This window comes from Octopus bimaculoides, chromosome 2 (assembly GCF_001194135.2).
Source record: "Octopus bimaculoides isolate UCB-OBI-ISO-001 chromosome 2, ASM119413v2, whole genome shotgun sequence".
Classification (NCBI taxonomy): domain Eukaryota; kingdom Metazoa; phylum Mollusca; class Cephalopoda; order Octopoda; family Octopodidae; genus Octopus; species Octopus bimaculoides.
In genome coordinates this window covers 105,302,903-105,324,704 of record NC_068982.1, presented here as the reverse complement: position 1 = coordinate 105,324,704, position 21,802 = coordinate 105,302,903, and the positions used below count along the sequence as shown (strand labels likewise).

General features: G+C 36.6%; 1 protein-coding gene across 2 annotated transcripts in view; it reads right to left on the bottom strand.

Moving 5' to 3' along the window:
* Positions 1-1,205: 1,205 nt before the first annotated feature.
* The window catches only part of LOC106870384 (biorientation of chromosomes in cell division protein 1-like 1), a 27,333-nt gene continuing 6,736 nt past the window's right edge, over positions 1,206-21,802 (bottom strand). Inside the window, exons 4-10 of one of the 2 annotated variants that reach the window (XM_014916425.2) lie at positions 17,444-19,036; positions 16,140-16,306; positions 12,938-13,079; positions 9,673-10,483; positions 7,593-7,721; positions 4,702-5,058; positions 1,206-2,340 (exon numbers count right to left, since the gene is read on the bottom strand). In XM_014916425.2, the coding sequence (XP_014771911.1) occupies positions 1,551-2,340; positions 4,702-5,058; positions 7,593-7,721; positions 9,673-10,483; positions 12,938-13,079; positions 16,140-16,306; positions 17,444-19,036 (3,989 nt within the window). In that variant the 3' untranslated portion in view covers positions 1,206-1,550. The remainder of the gene's footprint in view (positions 2,341-4,701; positions 5,059-7,592; positions 7,722-9,672; positions 10,484-12,937; positions 13,080-16,139; positions 16,307-17,443; positions 19,037-21,802) is intronic. The other variant, XM_014916426.2, reaches the window with a different exon arrangement.

The window sequence follows — 21,802 nt, the reverse complement described above, 5'->3', positions numbered from 1 at the left end:
GTGCCGCTGGACTGGCTCCCGTGCAGGTGGCATGTAAAAAACACCTTTTTGAGCGTGGCCATTGCCAGTACCGTGTAACTGGCCCTTGTGCCGGTGGTTGGCGTTAGGAAGGGCATCCAGCTGTAGAAACTCTGCCAAATCAGATTGGAGCCTGGTGTAGCCATCCTGTTCACCAGTCCTCATGGAAAGCGGACGTTAAACGATGATGATGATGATGATGATGATGATGATATATACATTTAGTATGATACACAGAGGGCAATTTTAATTTAATACTGTTTCAATTGTATATACCAAGTTATGACATTTGTATTTTATTGAGTAGTTAGCCATAGGTAATTCAATAATTTAATATATGTAAAAGTTTCAAATTTCATTCCCTGTTAGCGTGAAAAACATAGTCGGATTGATTCTCAAAATGATGAGTTACTGAAGCAAAAGGTCATTAACTTCATACCTATGCACTGGTATTAGTTTGTATACTTAGATTAACTCTCTTTTACTTGTTTCAGTCATGTGACCGTGGCCATGCTGGAGCACTGCCTTTAGTTGAGCAAACCGACCCCAGGACTTATTCTATCGGACTCTTTTTGCCGAACCGCTAAGTTACGGGGATGTAAACATACCAGCATCGGTTGTCAAGCGATGTTGAGGGGGACAAACACAGACACACAAACATATACACACACATATATATATATATATATACGACAGGCTTCTTTCAGTTTCCGTCTACCAAATCCACTCACAAGGCTTTGGTCGGCCCATGGCTATAGTAGAAGACACTTGCCCAAGGTGTCACGCAGTGGGACTGAACCCGGAACCATGTGGTTCGTAAGCAAGCTACTTACCACACAGCCACTCCTGCGCCTTCATGACTCAACAAAACTGTCAAGGTTGTAGATCCAATTAAATTCAGTACTAGTAGAATATCAAAAGATTAATTAAAATATTTTACTTCATTTGAGCAGGTTGATCAGGGTACTAAAACCAACAATACCATGCATATATTCAAATTTGCAAAAGCATCTGTTTTGGCATGTACAGATGTGAAAAAATAAGAATTCCAAATAGATGACTAAATGATGTGAGAGGGAGAAAGTGGCAGACAATCATTTAAATGTAATTAAAAATAAAGCTGAAGACAACAATACAAGGTAAAACAGGATTTTTTTTTTTTTGAAAACAAATACAATAACACTTCATTACAATTTTTCTTTTAATAAAATTAATATTTTTTTCTTATATTTATAAGTACTTTGGCATACAACTGCTCAAAGATACAGGACTGCTTTTCTCAGTAAATTTGAGACCCTTCTGTCTTAATTCATCTTGGAAAATAATGTAAAGGATGATAAAGAAATCTGAAGTGATTAGTTGGGAAACATTTGGGAGGAAAAACGATATGTTAAATCTTTGATGTGTGACTCAGCCAACTAAAAGTTGAGAGTAGTCGTTAACTCCATCTGAATTTGGTCTGACGGAAGCCAAATGTTGATTTGTAAAGTTGCAATTATGGGGGAGTGAATTTGAAATGAAACATAGAATTATCACCGTCGTGGTCTCTTAGAAATAGGACTCCTTTCTCGGCGATTTCTGCTGCTACCAGCAAGTCCAGTGGGAGATGGAGCACGTCTTCTCATTGGAAGCTGTGAGGATGATGACGAGGAAGAAGATGAAGAAATTGAAGTTCTGTGTCCAATATCAGTGTTGTCTGGGGAACGATTTCGATGGCGCCAAAGATCACGTATAGGCAGCTGACCTTGAGAGGAGGAGGAAGAGGAGGGTAGCAAAACCTTATGGCCTGAGGGATATCTATCACTTCGTCTAATTGGCGATGTTGGGCTTAAAGTAGGACGTCTTGGTGGGCTGTGTCGTCGAGGTGGACTTTGCCATTGACTAACTCTGTCAACTTCAGTGGCATGAGGTGGGGTTCTGATTCGCCGTGACCGTGCACCATGTAAGCTGCTTACTGGGGATGGTGATCGACCAGGAGTTCTTTTGTTAGAAGACTGAAGTCTGCTATCTGTCTCTGGATAGTAAGTGCGTGAAGTGGCAAGGTCAGATGTGAGGGAAGGAGACTTATCATGCAGGCCAATGGGACTCGTAGAAATCAATGGACTTCGGGCAAAAGGTTCTCTCATGCGACCAGGTATTATCTCACGAACTGGAACACTGCGCCGCACATCCTTTTCAGCAGCCGGAGAAATATAGTGAGTATCAGCAAAAGACCTTTGTGGTGATTTAGTGCGAGGTTCCACAGCAGCAGTTGTGGGGTATGTTATGTTCCTTTTATCATAGTGGTACCGGTCTTTCACTGGATTTAAAGCCTGTTGCACTCTAAAATAAAAATAAACATTTTAAAACAATATAGTAGTGAACAAAAATTAGATTTAAGGGGAAAAAAACATAACATTTTACTCATTACAATTTTGTTCCATTTCTCCACAAATGTATTTCACAAGCTAGTATAGACCGGATGGACTGATTGTGTAAATCACATTACTAAACCCTGTACTTTATGTCATAGTCATTAAACCTTTACTGAAATTAAATAATAAATTGGATGACCTATCTTTTTAAATTATTGTTTACATCTGCTTTTCCCTGTGCTTCCCTGAAAATTGATACATCTGCATTAAATCTTAAAGCAAGTGTTTCTATACTTACTTTAAGATTCAAATACAGATCTATGTACCTGCCCTAAAAGCATAATACAATGTCTACAGTTGAATTTTTACACAGTTTTTCAAGAATTAAAGTTGTGCCTTCATATCATAACTAATGAGTTTTGTATTATCCAATAATTAAACAAAATAGTCTGAAGTAATTTTGGTATTTGCATGAATTATTGAAAGATGAGTTTTCAAGCTGGATTTCCTAAACATTAAGCACTCAACCATGAAATGTGAGTAGTATGTATACTGCCATGAACAGGCAAGTGTGTGAAAACATAATAAGACAGCTTAGACAGTCAAAGCAGCTGGTATAGTGATGAGGATGAATGGCTTATAAAGACAAGGTGAATAAATAATTTATATTGTTAGTATATAATAAAAGTTAAGACATTCATAATGTTGTTTCATTCAAAAACTGTAATTGGTAAAATAACAATTATATGTAGTTTGAAGTATAGCACTTTGAGAAGATGAAATATATTTGTCATTGTTAAAAATGCACTCTCTCAATATCAGTTTTATTTTGAGTAATATCCACTTCTGATAGGAAAGCATAACTATTTTAGAAACAAAAATGACAAAGTACTAACATCATACTCAACACTATATTGTCAGTTATTTTAGAGTTGTTGTGTCACATAATCACTAAGCACAATTTCAATATGTACAACATGGCTAGTTGAAGTTGTTTTATAAAATCTCTGAATGCAACTGAGAAAGCATTTCATAGAAACTAAGTAATAAGAATTTTATCTAAAAGGAGGAACAAAACACTATTGCTTTTCAAAATGGTTTAACTGCTGTGAAAAATAGTTCATGCAAAGGAGAGAATTTGCAGAACAAATCAACTTACAATAAGGATGCGAAATCAGATGTCAATATATAAAAATATCTAATATGAATATAATTTCTCATGGAGGTCTAATCCAAATTCTCAATTTCTGATTTAATTGCTGTTAAAATTAAAAAATTATGGTTTAAATGACTGGAGTAACAATTACTGTTAAGCTGATGTTTTTACATATTTTTGTTAAAAGGAGAGAGTTTCTACAGATTTTTTGGGTTCTCTTAGGCCAGGGGATAAGTATACAAGGGTAATAAAGTTAATATTCTTTTTGAATATATTAGAGGTTGGGTTCTGGAGGATGTTTAATCTGCAGTTTTGGAAGATAATGGCAGGGGAAGAGATGAGCGAGCGGGAGAGGTTGTACAGTCAACAAATTCAGAAGAGTAGAAACCACTGCAATAGTAACAGAAGGAGGATTCAGTGGGCAGGTGGTTAAGAAATGTTAGTGAGTGTAGGACTGTCTATCAGACAGACATTTTTTTTCTCAAGTGTAGTCAAGAAAGTCCATAGGTATGTACATGAGTGTTTTATGTTCTAGAAAGCATATGCAGGACACTGTATCTGATGCAATCTATTTGGTGACAATATTCTCACAATGTGTTTGAGCAGTTGAATAATTAATTGAAAAGAAATCCAGCAATAAAATTTCTTGTTGGAAGAAGCTGATAAGCTCTGCCCTTACGGTAAAAACCATATATTTATCCCTAAAATAACCATAGTAAAGAATAGATTGAAACACTTGCACAATACTACAGCCACTGAAACTATCTTACAGACAATGAAAACAGATTGAAGCTAAGAAATTGTAAATAACTGTTCTAAGAACTCTCTTCGCTGATATTCTTTACCTATTTAATGAAACAGTGACCAAGAGATAAACTATTTCAATCACTTTGGATACAGTAACAATTCTATTAATTATTATTACATGCAGACTTAGACACACAACAAACACTTAGACAAACACTAGACAGGGGCAACAATGTTGGTTTTAGAAATCAACTCTTGCAAATTCATGCAAATTTCTCCAACAGCTCTGTGTGAGACAAGCCTTTGAGTGAAATGGCCAAACTCAAAGACCTTATGTTGAATAGACTTCAACCAACTGAAACAAGCTTCAAATAGTAGACATGTTACAGTAAAGCATACATACACTGACTACACCCAACAGCTCACCTCTGTTTTGATTCCATGGATTCCAATGTAGACTTTTGTTTTTGGAGTTTGCTCTCAGCTGCTAGTAATTCTGCTTCATATTTTTTCTTCTCTGATTCTACAGTCTGCTGCTCTTCTTGTGAAATATGGCTGCTGCTAAAAGAGTTGTCTCTCATTTTGGTTTTTTCATGATGTGAACTTGCTCGAGGCATGGGCATTACAATACAATTTCTATTCTCCAAAGGAGATGAGGAAGGTGGAGTTGTATGACGTCGCTTGGCAGAACTGCCTAAACTGCTAAGTGTGGTGCGATTTTTGTAACTGGTATCACCGCTGTAACGCTGAGCATTGTAATGCCGGTCAGAGTCCGGGTACCTTCTGGAAATACATGAAGTCTACCATGACAGAAGTAACTAAACATGTAAGTGTTCTGTATGAGTGTTTCATGCTTAGCTTATTCAGACAGTGCCCATCAAAAGGCAGAACTAGCAATAAAATCAAAAGCAAGTTGTAGATATTACTCCTACCCTATGATTACAAATAACTGGTAATATAGAACTACTAGTATTAAAACATTAAAGACAACTAAATAAAGATCACTCAACTCCTTAAAAATGAAAGAACTAAATGAACAACTTGTTCTTCAAATCCAGACTATTCACATCTGAACACAAACATTCCATAAGACCTTATGAAGGAAAATTGACCATTTATCAAATAATTTCCTTCCTCCAAGAATTTCAAACCAAAAGGAAGGCACTGATTTTCCAAATAAATATATAGTTTAGAGATGTATCACTAAAGAAATACAAACCTTCTTTGAGAAGTAACAAAAATGTAGAAAACAAAATAAAAACTATGGAAAGCAATTTTAAAATGATCAGTATTAACTTTTTTGCTTTGTTGAATGAAGAGCTCTCCATTAAAAAACTAAGTTGGTTAGAAGAAACATAGATTTAGATATTATTAAGACAGTTTAGTTAGTAGTGTTAGTTAGAGTTGATGAGATAGAGAAAATAATTTCAGTTTGGGAGTAAACATTAATAGCGTAGGTTAATAGAATAAAAGTAATGGAAGAAAATTTGAAGAGGATAGTGGTGGTCAGTATGATATAGTTAGAAAATGGTATGCTGATGTGATCCTGTCATGGTTTTGATTTACCAGTTGTAAACATAGTGAACCCTACAAATCTGACACTGTGCCTGCATAAAAGGAAAAAATCAATATTGTCATAAAGAATTAATTGCTTAGGGCAATTATCTTCATTAGAACAACTTCAAAGATTAGACTTTCTCTTTCCTCACAGTTCATATATATTCCGACCTTTAATAGTTTTATAGTAAATTGTCATTTTATATCTGCATATCCAAAATAACACATGAAACCACATCAAATATGCAACATTATAGAAATCCATAAATGTATTTAACTTCCAAATAGGCATTTATGACCAGTTTACCTACTGTTACTGTACTAAGAAGCATGAATTCATCAATGTCTTCATTGCCTCCCAGTAAACAATCAACTTTTAGTATTCAATAACATCAAGTGAAATTTTCTCAAACTTCCCTTTCAAAGCATACAATGCAATATGTAATTATTCCAGCTGCTCTGTTCTATAAAACAAATAAAAACATCTAAGGAGATAAAATTTGATAACTAGAGCTATCAAACTATCAACACTATTTGAAATAAGCAAATGTGTAGTATCCAATGTTAATTCAATATCCTAAAATATTTTACTCCCCATGTCTTTAATACTACTCTCCCTCACAGTTGAGAGGGTTTTGCATTACAAGTTACTTGGTGACCTTGCTGGTGCTGGTGTCATCATCATCATCATCGTTTGACGTCCGCTTTCCATGCTAGCATGGGTTGGACGATTTGACTGAGGACTGGTGAAACCAGATGGCTACACCAGGTTCCAATCTGATTTGGCAGAGTTTCTACAGCTGGATGCCCTTCCTAACACCAACCACTCCGAGAGTGTAAAGGGTGCTTTTACGTGCCACCGGCACGACAGCCAGTCAGGAGGTACTGGCAACGGCCACGCTTGAAATGGTGTAATTTACGTGCCACCTGCACAGGAGCCAGTCCAGGGGCACTGGCAACGATCTTGCTCGAATGTCTTTTCACGTGCCAGGAAGGCAACGTTGGTAAAGATCACGCTCAAATGGTGCTATTTACGTGCCACCTACTCTGTAAAGTGTTTGGCTTTAGGAAAGGCATCCAGCCATAGAAAACATACCAAAGCAGACAGTTGAACTAGGTGTAGTCTTCTGGCTTGCCAGCTCCTGTCAAATCATCCAACCCATGCCAGCATAGAAAACAAACATTGAATGAAGATGATGATGATGATGGAACAACTGCAAGATTTTTTATTCAATCAATTGAACTTCCATCTCATAACTGGTGTCACTTGTAAGAAACCTTATTTAAAATGTTGTGTTATTAATGCTAGCAAATACTAGATTATATTTAGGGATTCTAAAACTAACAGATGTTCTTAGGATAGTTTTTAAAATTTTCTTTGTAATTTCCTGTTTCCATTCTAGAACTAACCATCACGTCTAAATAGGATTTAAGTGAGGAAAATACAATGCCTCTTTTTCACAGATATACAGCAAACACCATAAATAAATAAGATCCTGATAAGATCTTGTCATGGTTTTGATTGCCAGATGTAAACATAGTCACTAATAAGCTCCAAAAACCAGAGACTTTGAGCCCAATTAAAAAGTTTATATTGTCATAAACAATTAAACTATCACACAGTCAATGCAACTGGACTTATTTTTACATGCAAAACCCATAGTAAGGCTTCTGATTTTATGAATATCTTGGTAAAAATAAAAGTTAAAAACAACTTGTATACTAGTAAAATAAAACTACCAATTAATAAAAAAAATTACCCAGAATCAGTTGGTGACAAGGTTCGGCGATGACTGATACGAGGTTTGTATAAATCCTCTATGTTGTAGCGCTGACCAGAACGGCTGCGATTATCAGCTGCTGACAGTTTAGGTAAGAGAGGAGGCGGCCTGAAAGAAGTACATAAAAATTAAATCAAAAATAAATTATTAAACTGTGTATAATACTAAAAGAAGGGATATTTTAATAATAAATTTTTTTGCGAAGGCACAAAGTTAATTCTTGATTTTTTGTCACCTACATTTTGCACAGATCATCCAACCACTAACTTATCTGGGTACTGACCACATATCTACATACATACAATGCATCTATATCACTTCAAGTAAGCTGATTGATCTGAGTTCAACCAGCTCTACACTATCTTTGACAGTGCATGTACCTCACTCTGACCTAAAAGACATGGCTAAGCAGATGACTACACATGTCTTTCCACATCATAGACAAACAAACAAAACATATAACCCAAAATCTTCCAAATGATTCCCTTGTAGCTGTACTACAGTGGTTCAGAGTAAGAACACAGTTTATAATACTTGGTAAAAGAAATCACTTACACTTACAAATTGGGTGGCTTTTACCCACTTAAAAGTTATCACTCAAAACAAAAGATGCCTTCATACAGTACATATCTTATAAGCTCTCTCCTACCTTTCAAACAGCCAATTATTTTGATCCCTTGAAGAAAAAGATCCTCTTTGTAGTAATCTCTTACCCACTACTTTTCGATAATAATGACTCCATAAGAAGTACCCCGGTAGAAAAAAAAAGAACTTTCCATTTGTTACTTGTTCTGTACCCAACTCTATGCACACGGTAACATTCATCCAAACTCTTTCTCCACTCCACCAGACTCAATACTACTAACACATACACACAAAGTGTAGAGGTTCTGTAATAAGTGGAGAAAAATTAGTTGAATATAATCTGTTGGGTAAGCAATATTAACTTCCAAGGAAGATAAAGTGAAAGTTACTTAACCCTTATGCATTTAAACCAGCCATATCTGGCTCAAATATTCTACCTGTTTTATGCTCAAATCAGCCATATCCAGCTTCTCACACCTACCCTACAATGTCATTCTAAAAATATACAATCATATCATCAAAGTTTCAAAGCCACAAGATAACACATGATTACATCAAAACAGTGTGAATAAACAAGCATTAACATTGGACAGAGAAATCCGAAAGCTAAGAACCAATGGCAATATACAATTCCAAGAATCAGTGACAATATACAATGCCAAGAACCAATGGCAATATACAAAAGAAACAAAGTGTACAAGTTAAACCTATCATACCTCCTCCTGGTGGATGGTCTGATATGTGCAAACATTGATGGCTTGTAAGCAGCTAGATTTGGGAGCTACAAAAAGGTGATCATAGATTAACTTTGATCATAGGGTTAGCTTTGCTAATCTATAATTAAAAGCATTCCGACTGTAACCATCCCATCCTTTTATGGAGTGGAGAATATCTTTGACTACATTATATAAAGACATTCGAGCGAGATCGTTGCCAGTGCCGCCGAACTGGCTCCTGTGCAGGTGGCACGTAAAATACACTATTTCGAGCATGGCTGTCGCCAGTACCGCCTGACTGGCCTTCGTGCCGGTGGCACGTAAAAGCACCCACTACACTCTGAGTGGTTGGCGTTAGGAAGGGCATCCAGCTGTAGAAACTCTGCCAAATCAGATTGGAGCCTGGTGTAGCCATCTGTTTCACCAGTCCTCAGTCAAATCGTCCAACCCATGCTAGCATGTAAAGCGGACGTTAAACGACGATGATGATGATATAATATAACCTTGCCATTTTTAAGATTAAGTAATCTTTGGAGGTTTTTTTCTCTCTATTTAGTCAGAAGAGAAAGGACAGTGAACTCTAACTAATGGCACCCAAGGATCAAGGATGAAATTACAGTATGCTAGGCCTATGAGCTAAAATCATGTAACTGATGTGGTAGATAAAACTATTCTAATCTTCAGTGTGAATATCAAAAATCAACAATAGTTACTTGACACAACTCACAAAATAGAAAAAAACAATTAAACCAACTTACCGTGCTGCAGGTCCCAGATTATAATGACCATGACTGCTAGGTTTTCTTTTACTACTGTAAGTATCCAACAAGGGAATCTTTTGAGATGGTTTCTCAATCTTTGTTATTTTCTCTTCCTTTTTCTTTAAAATAGGTTTCTTTTCTTTAGGCATTTCATCAATTAAATCTTCTTTAGAAGATTCTGAAATATCACTGTAAGGACTAGTACATCGAGTTCCAGAAAAAGAAGATTCAGGATTAGTGCTCTTGCTGTTAGCATTTGATGAAGTCTGTTGTTTTGAGGGGACACTCTCGTCTAACGGTCCCAGGCCAAGGGCAGCAGAATAGGCAGTTGTCCCACCCATTTCATAAATTGGTATTTTAGTCAGTTCAGAGACAAGTACTTCAGATGCAGGTGTATCATAGATATCAGGGTCATGTTCATCTTGTGTGGGAGTAGGGGGTGACTCTGGAAAGCAATCATCCATTTCAACTGCTTGTGAGGTCCCAGTTTCATTCTCAGTTGACTCAAACTGGGCCACATTCTCACCAGGCAGCTGATCTGGAGAGCTTTCATCAATATCTTGATAACTTAAATTAGAAAATGATTGGCCCTTTTCAGTAAATATGGAGGTAAATTCCTCAGAAGTGTAGCGTTTATTTCGGGTGCGCCGCCGCCGAAGAGCAAGGCGCTTTTCCATTACCTTCTGGCTACGTAGCTCTTCTTTCATTTCTTCCTTTGACTTCTTACGGGGTACAGCAACAGCTTCCTTTTTCTCATTGTCCTCAGATTTAACAGTAATACTAGGTTCAACTTTTGATGGGGGTAGTGCTGCAATTATAGAATTATTTACTAAGTCAACAATATTCAAAGAGAAAGTTGGTTTGATAAAGTAAAAAAAAAATCAAGTTTCTTTGAAAGAGAAAAATCCTATAACTGCAGGCTACCTTAAAACTTATGGAATATTTGACCCCCAAAATTTACACCAAATTAATGATAAGACAACATTAAAGCATGCCATCCCCACCACCATCATCCTTATTTCAACATCCTCTTCTATGCTTATGTGGGTTGGACAGAATTTGTTGAGACAGACACTCCACAACCAGATGCCTTTCCTATTACCAATCCTCACCTGGTAATGATTTACCATTACTAGGCATGTTTTCATGGAAGATAGGAAATGAAGGACACTGCCTGTATGACAGTGAGACTTCTTTACAACAATCACTTGACACCAAGACAAGAAGACACCAGCTTACACATATACACAATATATGATGCGATGGTTCTGTACAACAAACTGATTCATATTAAGTCAATTTAATATGAATTGATCAGTACTACGATCACATTTATGGATGCTAAAGTACTTGCAGAACAGAAACACGTGTTGGCATCTTATATGCTGTAAAGGGTAAAGACCCCCTTCGGTCATGAATAATCATTGGATTGCACCCTGAAAGTTTCCCTCCAAGGTACAAGTCCGAGCAAAGTTGCTTATGGAAGACCAGCAGTCATCCATGCATACCAGCCTCCCCTCTCCACACTGCTAATGTTATCCAAGGGAAAGGCAAAGGCTGATACAGTTTGGCACCAATGACATCACAACTCATTTCTACAGATGAATGAACTGGAGCAACATGAAATAAAGTGTCTTGCTCAAGAACACAGCACAGAGCCTGGTCTGGGAATTGAATTCACAACCTCATGACTGTGAGCCTGATGCTCTAACCACTGAGCCATGCGTCTTCATTTATATGTTGTAAAATATTAATTAAAGATAGGTAATTCTCCATTTTCCATTCTGTCTTTCTAATATACTCTGGAATTTTATGCGACATTCTTTGGATTTACTAACTGAATTGGAGTACAATTGTAATTATTTGATCTACACAAATCCTTTTGTTTCCTACTGGTCATTATACTTAACCAAGTTCTGATTACAACAGAGTGCTTATAAAGTATCTACCCAAATTTTGAAATCCCTATTTCTTTGTGTTGTCTACATACACACATATATATACAGTACCACATAAAAAGCATCTGCGCTGGGACCCACATTAAAAGCACTGTTGATGACATCCAGTACACTCTAGAGTAGTTGGCATTAGGAAGGGCATACAGCTGTAGAAACCATGCCAGAACAGACAATGGAGCTTGATGAGGACCCTGGCCTTACCAGCTCCAGTCAAACCATCCTATCCATACCAACATGGAAAACAGACATTAAATGATGATGATGATATACAGATATATATAAACACAAAGGAATGAGTTTTAAAATCTCAAAACTCCTATTTATACACACACACACTTCTTTCAGTTTCCAGCTACTAAATCCACTCACAAGGCTTTGGTCAGCCAAGAATTATAGTAACAGGCACTTGCCCAAGGTGCCATGCAGCAGAAATGAACCTAGAAGCAAGCTTCTTAACCACACAGTCATTCCTGTGCCTATCACAGCCATGCCTGCACCACAAAAATAAATAAACCTAAGACATCAAACTGGGAACATTTCTTTATGCCAGGTAAAAGTAGTAATGTAACAGAGGCAGCAGAAAACGTATCAGAGACATCTGATAAAATATAAGAGGTTCAACAGAAAGAGAAACATGGCTTCGATTAAACAGAACATACATTAGTTAGCATGTTAAACATGTGACATTTTAGATACTTATTATCATCGTTAAATACACGTAAAATACACCATTTCGAGCGTGGCCGTTGCCAGTACCGCCTGACTGGCCTTCGTGCCGGTGGCACATAAAAGCACCTACTACACTCTCAGAGTGGTTGGCGTTAGGAAGGGCATCCAACTGTAGAAACTCTGCCAAATCAGATTGGAGCCTGGTGTAGCTACCTGGTCCACCAGTCCTCAGTCAAATCGTCCAACCCATGCTAGCATGGAAAGCGGACGTTAAACGACGATGACGATGATGATGATTATCACTATACTTACGACTTACTGAAATTTTTCTTTGTAGAGGATACTTCATCACTCAACCACAAGACTACCTGATGCTAATAAATAAATTGTTTTGTCAGGTGGTATATAACAGAATTTGATCTTATAATCAGTGAATCAGTAGTCCAGTACATCAACTACTTTAATTTAGGAGTGCTGAAGAAGTGACAAGTTCCAGAAGTAAGCTCTTTCTAGGCATCGAGGTTCTTTCTAGGAGAGGAGATAAAATTGTAAGACACTAAAAACCGAATCCAATGACTTCTCCCATAATAATGAAACAAACATTGAATTATTGTTAGAATAATTCTTCAACTAACCTGAATCTTCTTTCCGTTCATCAGAATCAACATTCGTCTTTGTGCACAGACGTTGTTTCTCTTCCTCTCTGTCTTTTCTTTTGGCTTCCAAACCAGCTCGTCTTTGCTGCCGACGAAGATAACGTTCTTCCTTTTCTTTAGCCTTCAACAAAGAGAAAACAGCAGATTGCGTCAGTCATATATAATCAATAAATACAATAATAAAAGCACTAACAAACTTACAACCAATGTTACTTACATAATTGTTGACAAATGAAAATTGAATATTTTTAAATTAGGAAATCCCGACCATAAAATCTGTGAATTTGTGGTTAAGATACCCTCTTAGAAGTTTCAACAAAATTGCTGATATAAATAGAGTCAAACATTGTTGAAACAGTTAATATAGTTTATTCCAGTTTTAATTCACTGACAAGTTTTTGATAATTAAAAATATCATTTCAGAACTGAATAAAATCAACAATAGATTTCACCAGTTAAGTTGAGAGTATGATATAACAACATACAAAGTGACAGTGTGCAATTTAAGACTGGTGTTGTCAAGCTTAGGAAACTGCAGTCACATTTTATTTCCAAAGGACATCAGACTTCTGTTCCTCACAGGGGAAATTTGACCTCTTTCAAGTGTTCAGCTAATCTATGATAGTTTGGTTTCATCTCATTTCACAAACTAGTCATTTATGATTAAGATATCTGCAAAGACATTCTCATGCTTAAAAATATGCAAGTTTGAGATCAAGGCTGAAATTCTTTTATTGTGTTTTTATTCACCTCTTTACCAAAGCAGGAATTCATTTTTATTTTCAAATTTTACAAACAAATATATATTTAAAATATCAAGAAAAAATGTATTACTTTGGTAAAGAGATAAATAAAGATACCTGAATCTATTTCAAAATGTTATCCAGAACAAACTGATAGAACACAAACTTTAAAATTGAAGAGAAACAGTAACTAAAAATAATTTCTGCCATATCATCAATAATTCTACATAGCTTCCTGGTTAATTAATAAAGAGAGGTTTCTTGGTTTTAAATGTATTCCAGAGTAATTCCATGGTGTAACTATAAGATGACTATATCTTCTCATTTGACATAAGTTGTGCACTCAACACTGGACAGTTGACTTTCACCATTGGTTCCTATCCATGGCAAGGTTAGAAGCCTCACTAAATCTAACCTTGAATCTAGTTAGACCTTCAACATAAGACATGTATATTTTATCATAAGACCCTGTATCTCTGATTTGTAATGCAAAAGAACAGAGTTGAATACTTAGTTACCTCAAATCATGGCAAATCAGAATTAATCTTTCTCAACATAAGATGTTGAGCTCAAAAAATCTGCAGTCTTGCAATTAGCTGTTCATTAATTATATGTAGCCAACTGCAGTCTTGCAATTAGCTTTATCTTGAAAGAACAACGAAAGTTTAGTGTTGTTGCTTGTTTAATCCAGTTGGCTCTGCTTAAGCAGACTTATAAAATGTTTTTTTCTTTAAATGGTCAAGTGGAAGGGATTGTACTCAGGACTTTTTGAAACTGATAAGACTGATGTGGTTGATGGTCTTCTTGGAAAAGTCAAAGATTGCAAAGAAAAGATATGAAAGGAATATCAGAGTGCTGACATTCTGGGAAGGATTGGATAGAGTGGGTAATGCAGGGCCTAGATGGAGCAGGAGTAGAAACAATACAAGTGACAATTCTGGTGGGCCTGAGTGAAGGTGATATGAAAAAAGCCAGAACAGAGGCTACTGTAGTAGTTGTGAGGAGACAATACATCTGTTAGCCAGGGGTTGGGGTGTTTTAGTGAGTAATTCTAGGCTTATCAATCAGGTAACTTTTTTGGGATGCAATTAGGAAACCTGTGCGCACAACTCAGATGTGGGAGGAGTATTCTGCTGTCAGTGTTTCTTGAGCTTTAAAGAGATTTAGTAATCCTTGAGAACTGAAGTATTTTCTGATTTCAAAGAAGAAGGCCAGTCTTTTGATACGTAACTTTCATGTCAAGTATGTAAGACTACCAAAAGAGATCAGTGATTACGAGCAATTTTAAAGGTTCATTGTTTCAGTCCAAGACCAGGTGGTGGGGTGTACAAGTGTTTTTATTTTTTTGATATGTACAATAATTAGAACACCAGGTGGTCAATAAAATGACTGAGCATGAGATCACAGATCAAGTATTTTAGATATGATGTAATACCATCTGGTTGAGGATCATATAACACACTCCAACATACAGTGGTTTATTGTGTGAGACAGTTTCTTTCACTGTGCTGTTTGCATTTGTGAGAAGACTGTAGGTTCTGGTAACAACTGCAGTGGATGACTATTTTTCAGAATCACCCTCTACTACAGATTCAGTCAGAATGCAACAGTTGCAACTCTTCAGCATTAATTTCTGGAGGCATCATAAGAGAAGCTAAATAAAGTTGTTGACCAGCTAACAATAACAAACAAATGTTCCATCTTAGAAAGGAAGGAAAAATATATTGCAGAATTCAATTTCAAAACAAAAGATTGGTAGAACAAGCAACAAAAACTGACACAAGTTCACTCCCAAAACAAAATACTAAATATAAAGAAAAGTCTTATACTTTCATTACAAAGGTAAACAGTAAAACATGATAGGTCCATGATCAGTTGTAACCAAATCTGATTGAACAACTGTATTTATATGGCAGCACTAACACAACACAAGAACTTCATACGATGGGGAAAATTTAACATGACTATTCTTTCAATTAATCTGTAAAGTAGAATTTGTTGTTGTTGGCACTCCATCACTTACGACGTCGAAAGTTCCAGTTGATCCGATCAACGGAACAGCCTGCTCATGAAATTAACGTGCAAGTGGCTGAGCACTCCACAGACATGTGTACCCTTAACGTAGTTCTCGGGGATATTCAGCGTGACACAGTGTGACAAGGCTGACCCCTTGAATTACAGGCACAACAGAAACAGGAAGTAAGAGTGAGAGAAAGTTGTGGTGAAAGAGTACAGCAGGGTTCGCCACCATCCCCTGCCGGAGCCTCGTGGAGCTTTAGGTGTTTTCGCTCAATAAACACTCACAATGCCCGGTCTCGGAATCGAAACCGCGATCCTATGACCGCGAGTCCGCTGCCCTAACCACTGGGTCATTGCGCCTCCACTGTAAAGTAGAATACATCCAGCAAAAACTAAACGTTTTAAAACCAAATACTTACAATTCGTTCTTTACGTTCTTCCCGTGTTTCATCATCATCACTGTCAGAATAATTGTACGATAAAGAAATCAGTTTACGAGGTCTGGGAGGAATTTTAGCTTTCTTAGTCTCTTTACATGGACTTGGCTCTGTTTTTTCAACAACTTTTTCAGCAACATCTTCCAAGTCTACAAAAAAATATATATTTATATTATGAATTAACTGCCAACAATTTTTACTGTAAATATAGCTGAGATGTTTTAACATCTTCTTTTCTACACTGGATCAGATGGAATTTGTTGAGGCAAATTTTCTGCAGCTGAATGCACTTCCTATCACCAACTCTCAACTGTTTCCAAGTATGATAATATTTCCCCAGGCATGTTTTTACAGATGATCGAAAACAAAGGACACTGCTTGCATGTTGGTGACATTCATTTACTACATGCAAAGTCAAGGCAAGGAGATAATAACACACATGCACACTCACTAAATACACACACATACATGATGGGCTTCTTTCAGTTTCTGGTTTTTGGTTTCTGACCAAACTTTAGTTAGCCAGAGACTATAGAAGACACTTACCTAAGGTATAACATAATGGGAGTGAACCCAAAAGCATATGGATGGGAAGCAAAATGATTAATAATAGAGCTTAGAAAGATCAAGTATGGATATAAAAGGTCTTCAAATTTTCATAAGAAAATGAAATACTATTTAACTCTTCTCATTTTTAAATCTAAACAACTTTTCATTCCTTTTAGGAGAGACACAGAGATTGATTCTCAAGTGCTAGACATACAAACATAAAAATGTAAAGAGTTATGTAGTATTTCATTTCATTTCCTGTTGGAAATTTGTAGACCTTTTGAACCCATGTGTAAATAAACTAAGAAGTGATAGCTGTGTATAAATAAAATTAGAAATGATACTTTCTAGTCAACACTCACATGGAAAAACTGACCTAAAAGTGAACAAACAAATATATACATACATACATATATGTATGTATTATATATACAAATATACACAGACACACACACACACACACACAAAGGAGATGACTAAAGACTGAGATATCTTGTGCATTGCTGTACTCAAGAAGATCCATCTGCCACAGCAGGATTGATACTAGTGCCACATTAAAAACACTCTGTACACTCTGTGGAGTGATTGGCATTAGGAAGGGCATCCAGCCACAGAAACCTTACCAAAACAGACAATGGGGCCTGGTGCAATCCCTGGCCTTACCAGCTCCAGTCAAATCATCCAACCCATGCCAGCATGAAAAACGGACATTAAATAACGATGAAAAAAAATCTTACCAGGATTAGTATCACTGTCATGACGTGGACTACTGTTTACATCTGAAAGAGAAATGTTACCATCTCCCTCATCAAAAGAAGACAAATCACTGGTGTGCACAGAGCTGATTGTAAAATCAGACAGTTCGCCTTCCATGCTGCCCTTACTCCATGAGAACTTGTATGTCCGAGATTTTTCCTCTGGAGCTGCTTCAACATCAGCAGAAGGTTGAGTACTAGCAGATGTTTGTTCCACAAAACCATCGGAAGGCACATCTTTACTGTTATTCTTGACAGTTGAAGAATTTTCTGCAACTGATTTTTCTTCACTTATTTCAACTGTTTGTTCAGGAACTTTAGTCTCTTTCTCTTTAACTAATGGTTCAGCAGGTTTGTTTTTTTCAGGTGTAGCGACTGTAAATGGTAAATGAGGCAAAGGAATGTCTTCTAGTTTTGGAGCAGACCAGCTTTTTTCTTCAATAGCAAGTTTGAGAGATTCTGGAGGCTCACTTATTCTTTGATTGATGTCTTCCCTATTTATCTCTGGAATTTTAGAACTTTGATGATCTTCATGATTTGGTAGAGATGGTAATGATGATGACGATGATGATGAAGATGTTGGTGGTGGAAGGATATCAGTGACACATGGAGGAGGAGCTGGTTGTGGCAAAAGAGGTTTTGGTGGAATTGCAGGCAAAGATGGTTTAGTTAAAGGAGGCAGTGCTGGTTGTGAAACTAATGGGGGAACAGGAACATTAGGTGGCAGAGAAGACTGCATTACTGGTAGTCCAACAGGAGGTTGTAATACAGGATTATTGTAAGGTTTGTTAACAAGTTTTGTAATAATGGGATCAGGAAGAAGTGGAGTTTTTACAGCAACTTTCATAGGAACATTATCTAAAGGAGCTTTAGAAGGACCATGTCCATGAGGTGGAAGGCTGGGAAGTGGTCGAGTTAATGGATCTGTGATAGGTGGAGGTGGCATGTTTAGTGGAGGAAGGACGGGTGGATGTAAAGCAGGGGCTGCTATACCTGGTGGTTGTAGAGGAGCAGGTGATACTGGAGGGGGAACATTCATGGGAGGTAATGTTATAGGAGCAATTGCCTGAGACAAATTAGGAGTAGCCAGTAAACCACGACCTGTCTCCTTGATACTGGAATTAGTCAAACTTGTAGTGCTACTTGTAACACTAGCCTTACTACTAGAAGTTGGGGGTGGCACTGATGTAAAATTCATAAGTGGTAGAGGGGCACCAGCAGCTAAAGGTACGCTTGGTGGCAGTATGTGGGGAGGATACATGGGATTAAAACTAGTAGTAGTTGAGACAGTAGTTGTTGTGACAGAAGTATTCCAGGTCTGTTGTGGGATTATTGGATACGGTTGCTGAGGAAGACCAAATCCACCTGTAGCAGGAAGAAAAGCTGCAGGTGGTGGTTTGGATGTATCAGGTAATGAAAATGGCAGTATGGTCTGTTTCTGTTGATTCTGAGCCAATGGCGTTGGAGGCTGTGACTGCTGTGAAGTACTTGGTGGAAGTGGTCGTATTTGCTGTTGCTGTTGCCAATATGTGGTTTGTTGATAAGGAAAATAGGTATTTCCATATGAAGCATGACCTGTAATACAAATAAGAAATTTATAGTACAAATATATCTAATAAAACATTTTTTTGAAACTATATCTAGAAAAAATCAGAGGGAGAAAAAGGCTGTGGAAATGTGAATAATTTAGTCAGTTTACTAGCAGCTATCCAATATCAGTCATCAACTTTTCAGAGTTGGAACTCTCCATGACCAATATGACTAGTGCCTGCTAGAAGCTTTCCAACATGATACAGTCATGTAGCTAATAGGGATCTTGTATCAAACTACTGTCTTCTCTTCCATGTTCTCTAATCTCAAACATTAATATGGCACTATTACTATCACTATATAGGCTGAAGGTAAAAAAAATGGAGAAAAGAATCAAGCCTACCAGTCTTACATATACATATATGTTCTTTTATTCTTTTACATGCTTCAGTCATTAGACTGCAGCCATGCTGGAGCACCACCTTGAGGGGTTTTAGTCAAATGAATCAAACCCAGTACTTTTTTTTTTTAAAGCCTGGTCTTTTTTGCCAAACCATTAATTTACAGGGAAGTAAATATACCAACACCAGTTGTCAAGTGGTGGTGGGGGACAAACACAAACACACACACGTATACAACAGGCTTCTTTCGGTTTCTATCTACCAAATCCACTCACAAGTCTTAGGGTAGCCTAAGGCTATTGTAGAAAACACTTGCCCAAGGTGCCACGCAGTGGAACTAAACCTGAAACCATGGTTGGAAAGCAAGCTTCTTATAACATAGCCACAGTTCACTAAAAAATGATAAATTACAGAATTCAATATATAAATGTATAGTATTCTTTAATACATTACAACCAAAAGGCATATAATTTCTAGTACTTCAAGATTTAGGTGTCCAGTCTTTCAGTTGGTAATCTAAATATGTTTTCTCTTGAATTATCTATTATATGAATATATTTCGAAATATTATACTAAAATTATCAAGAAAACACTTATCTTTACGTTTAAAAAAAAAATCAAGCAAGTGATACATATAAAAACAGCTGTTAAGTTCGCATATTTCCTTTCATTTCTAACTCTCATGAAAACAATTGACAGGGGAGATCACTCTAAGAACTACCCTCATGAAATCGCATCAAGTGATATTTAAAAAAAAAATTTTTTCTTTAAACACTTCAAAGCCAATGTTTTCTGGAGTTTTCTTATTCCCTAAACCAGACCGAAATTTAAGGAACCTGGTATTTACAAAAAAAAATATTTAGCTTTGTATATACAAGACACTAACAATTCAATTCTTTTGTTCAAATCATCAATTCCTTGATGCAAGATTCTTAATTTTTTGTGCAAAGATCACACCATATTTTTGATTTGAAGCTACTGTTTCTATATGTTTGTACCTTACCGACAATTGTCCAGGTAATTTTGAATTCGTGAGGACATGGAACATAAATCTGTCGAAGCTATAGTGCATTTTTAACATGGCTGACAAATGGAATCAATTTTTGAATGTCAGTTGCTGCTATATACATTTTAGGTTCATCTTTTTTTTTTTGTGTGTGTCTACCTTAGCACTAAATATTATCGATTTTGCCAAACAGTTACACTCCAGTGGGCAATTCTCATGAATTGTGATGCTGCATGATTGGTGCTGGTCAGCACCAATTCAGTTTCGCAGCATTATAACCTCTGATATAACAGCCAAAATTCTTATTACCACCCTAGAAATAAATATCTACAATAAATATAGGAATAAATAAATTAAATATATGGCCTTCCTTTCTCATATCTTACAATTGAAATAAATCGTTTGGGCAACATATGAGACAAGTTTGCAAGGGAGATAATCAATCTTGGTATTTTATCTTATCAATATTAATTAAAAGAATGAACAATATTGGCTCTGCCAGGATTTGGTGTCAAAATAGTGGTACTCTTAACTGTATGGAGCAAATCTTGGCATATATTGATTTAAGACTGATTCTATCAATTTTTCTATGTACAGAGAAACTAATCTATTTCAAATATATCCCAATACTAATATCAATATTTCCAACTCCATATCATGCCCACCTCCTCTAAAATATGAGTAATCATGTTGCTCCATTACACCAAGAAACCTGTTCTGCTTCGGCATTCTGCACAGCAACCTCACTAGTGCTGCTGGCATGCAAAAGCACCTAGTAACAGACTGAAAAGTGGTTGGCATTAGGCAGGGCATCCAGCCGCAGAAACCATGCTAAACAAGAGCAGGATACAGTCCTTGAGCTTATCGGATCCTGTCAAACCATTTAACCTATGTCATCAGGAAACACAGATGTTAAATGATGATAATGATGATGATGAATATTCTAAGAATAGTCTCTATATATAAAGTTTAGATTGCTTGTTTCTGTTGGTTCTGTCTCGCTGTACGAATGTCTTACACACAATCTTCATCATCATCATCGTTTTTACATCCACTTTTCTATGTTTGCACAGGTAAAAATGGAATTGAAGCAAATTTTCTGCAGCCAGATGCATTTCCTGTTTCCAAGCAAGATAACATTTACCCCTTGTCCAGGCACACTTTTCATGGAAGACCAGAAACTAACAACATTGCTTGTATGACAATGATGCTCATTTACAATCATCACAGGATATCAAGACAAGGATAGACACAAACACACACATCCATATATAGACAAACAGATAGATAGATAGATAGATAGATAGATAGATAGATAGATAGATAGATAGATACATTTCTTTTATTAGCCACACAGGGCTCAACGAAGATGGGACAAATACAATGTAGAGCTTTTCTTTTTGG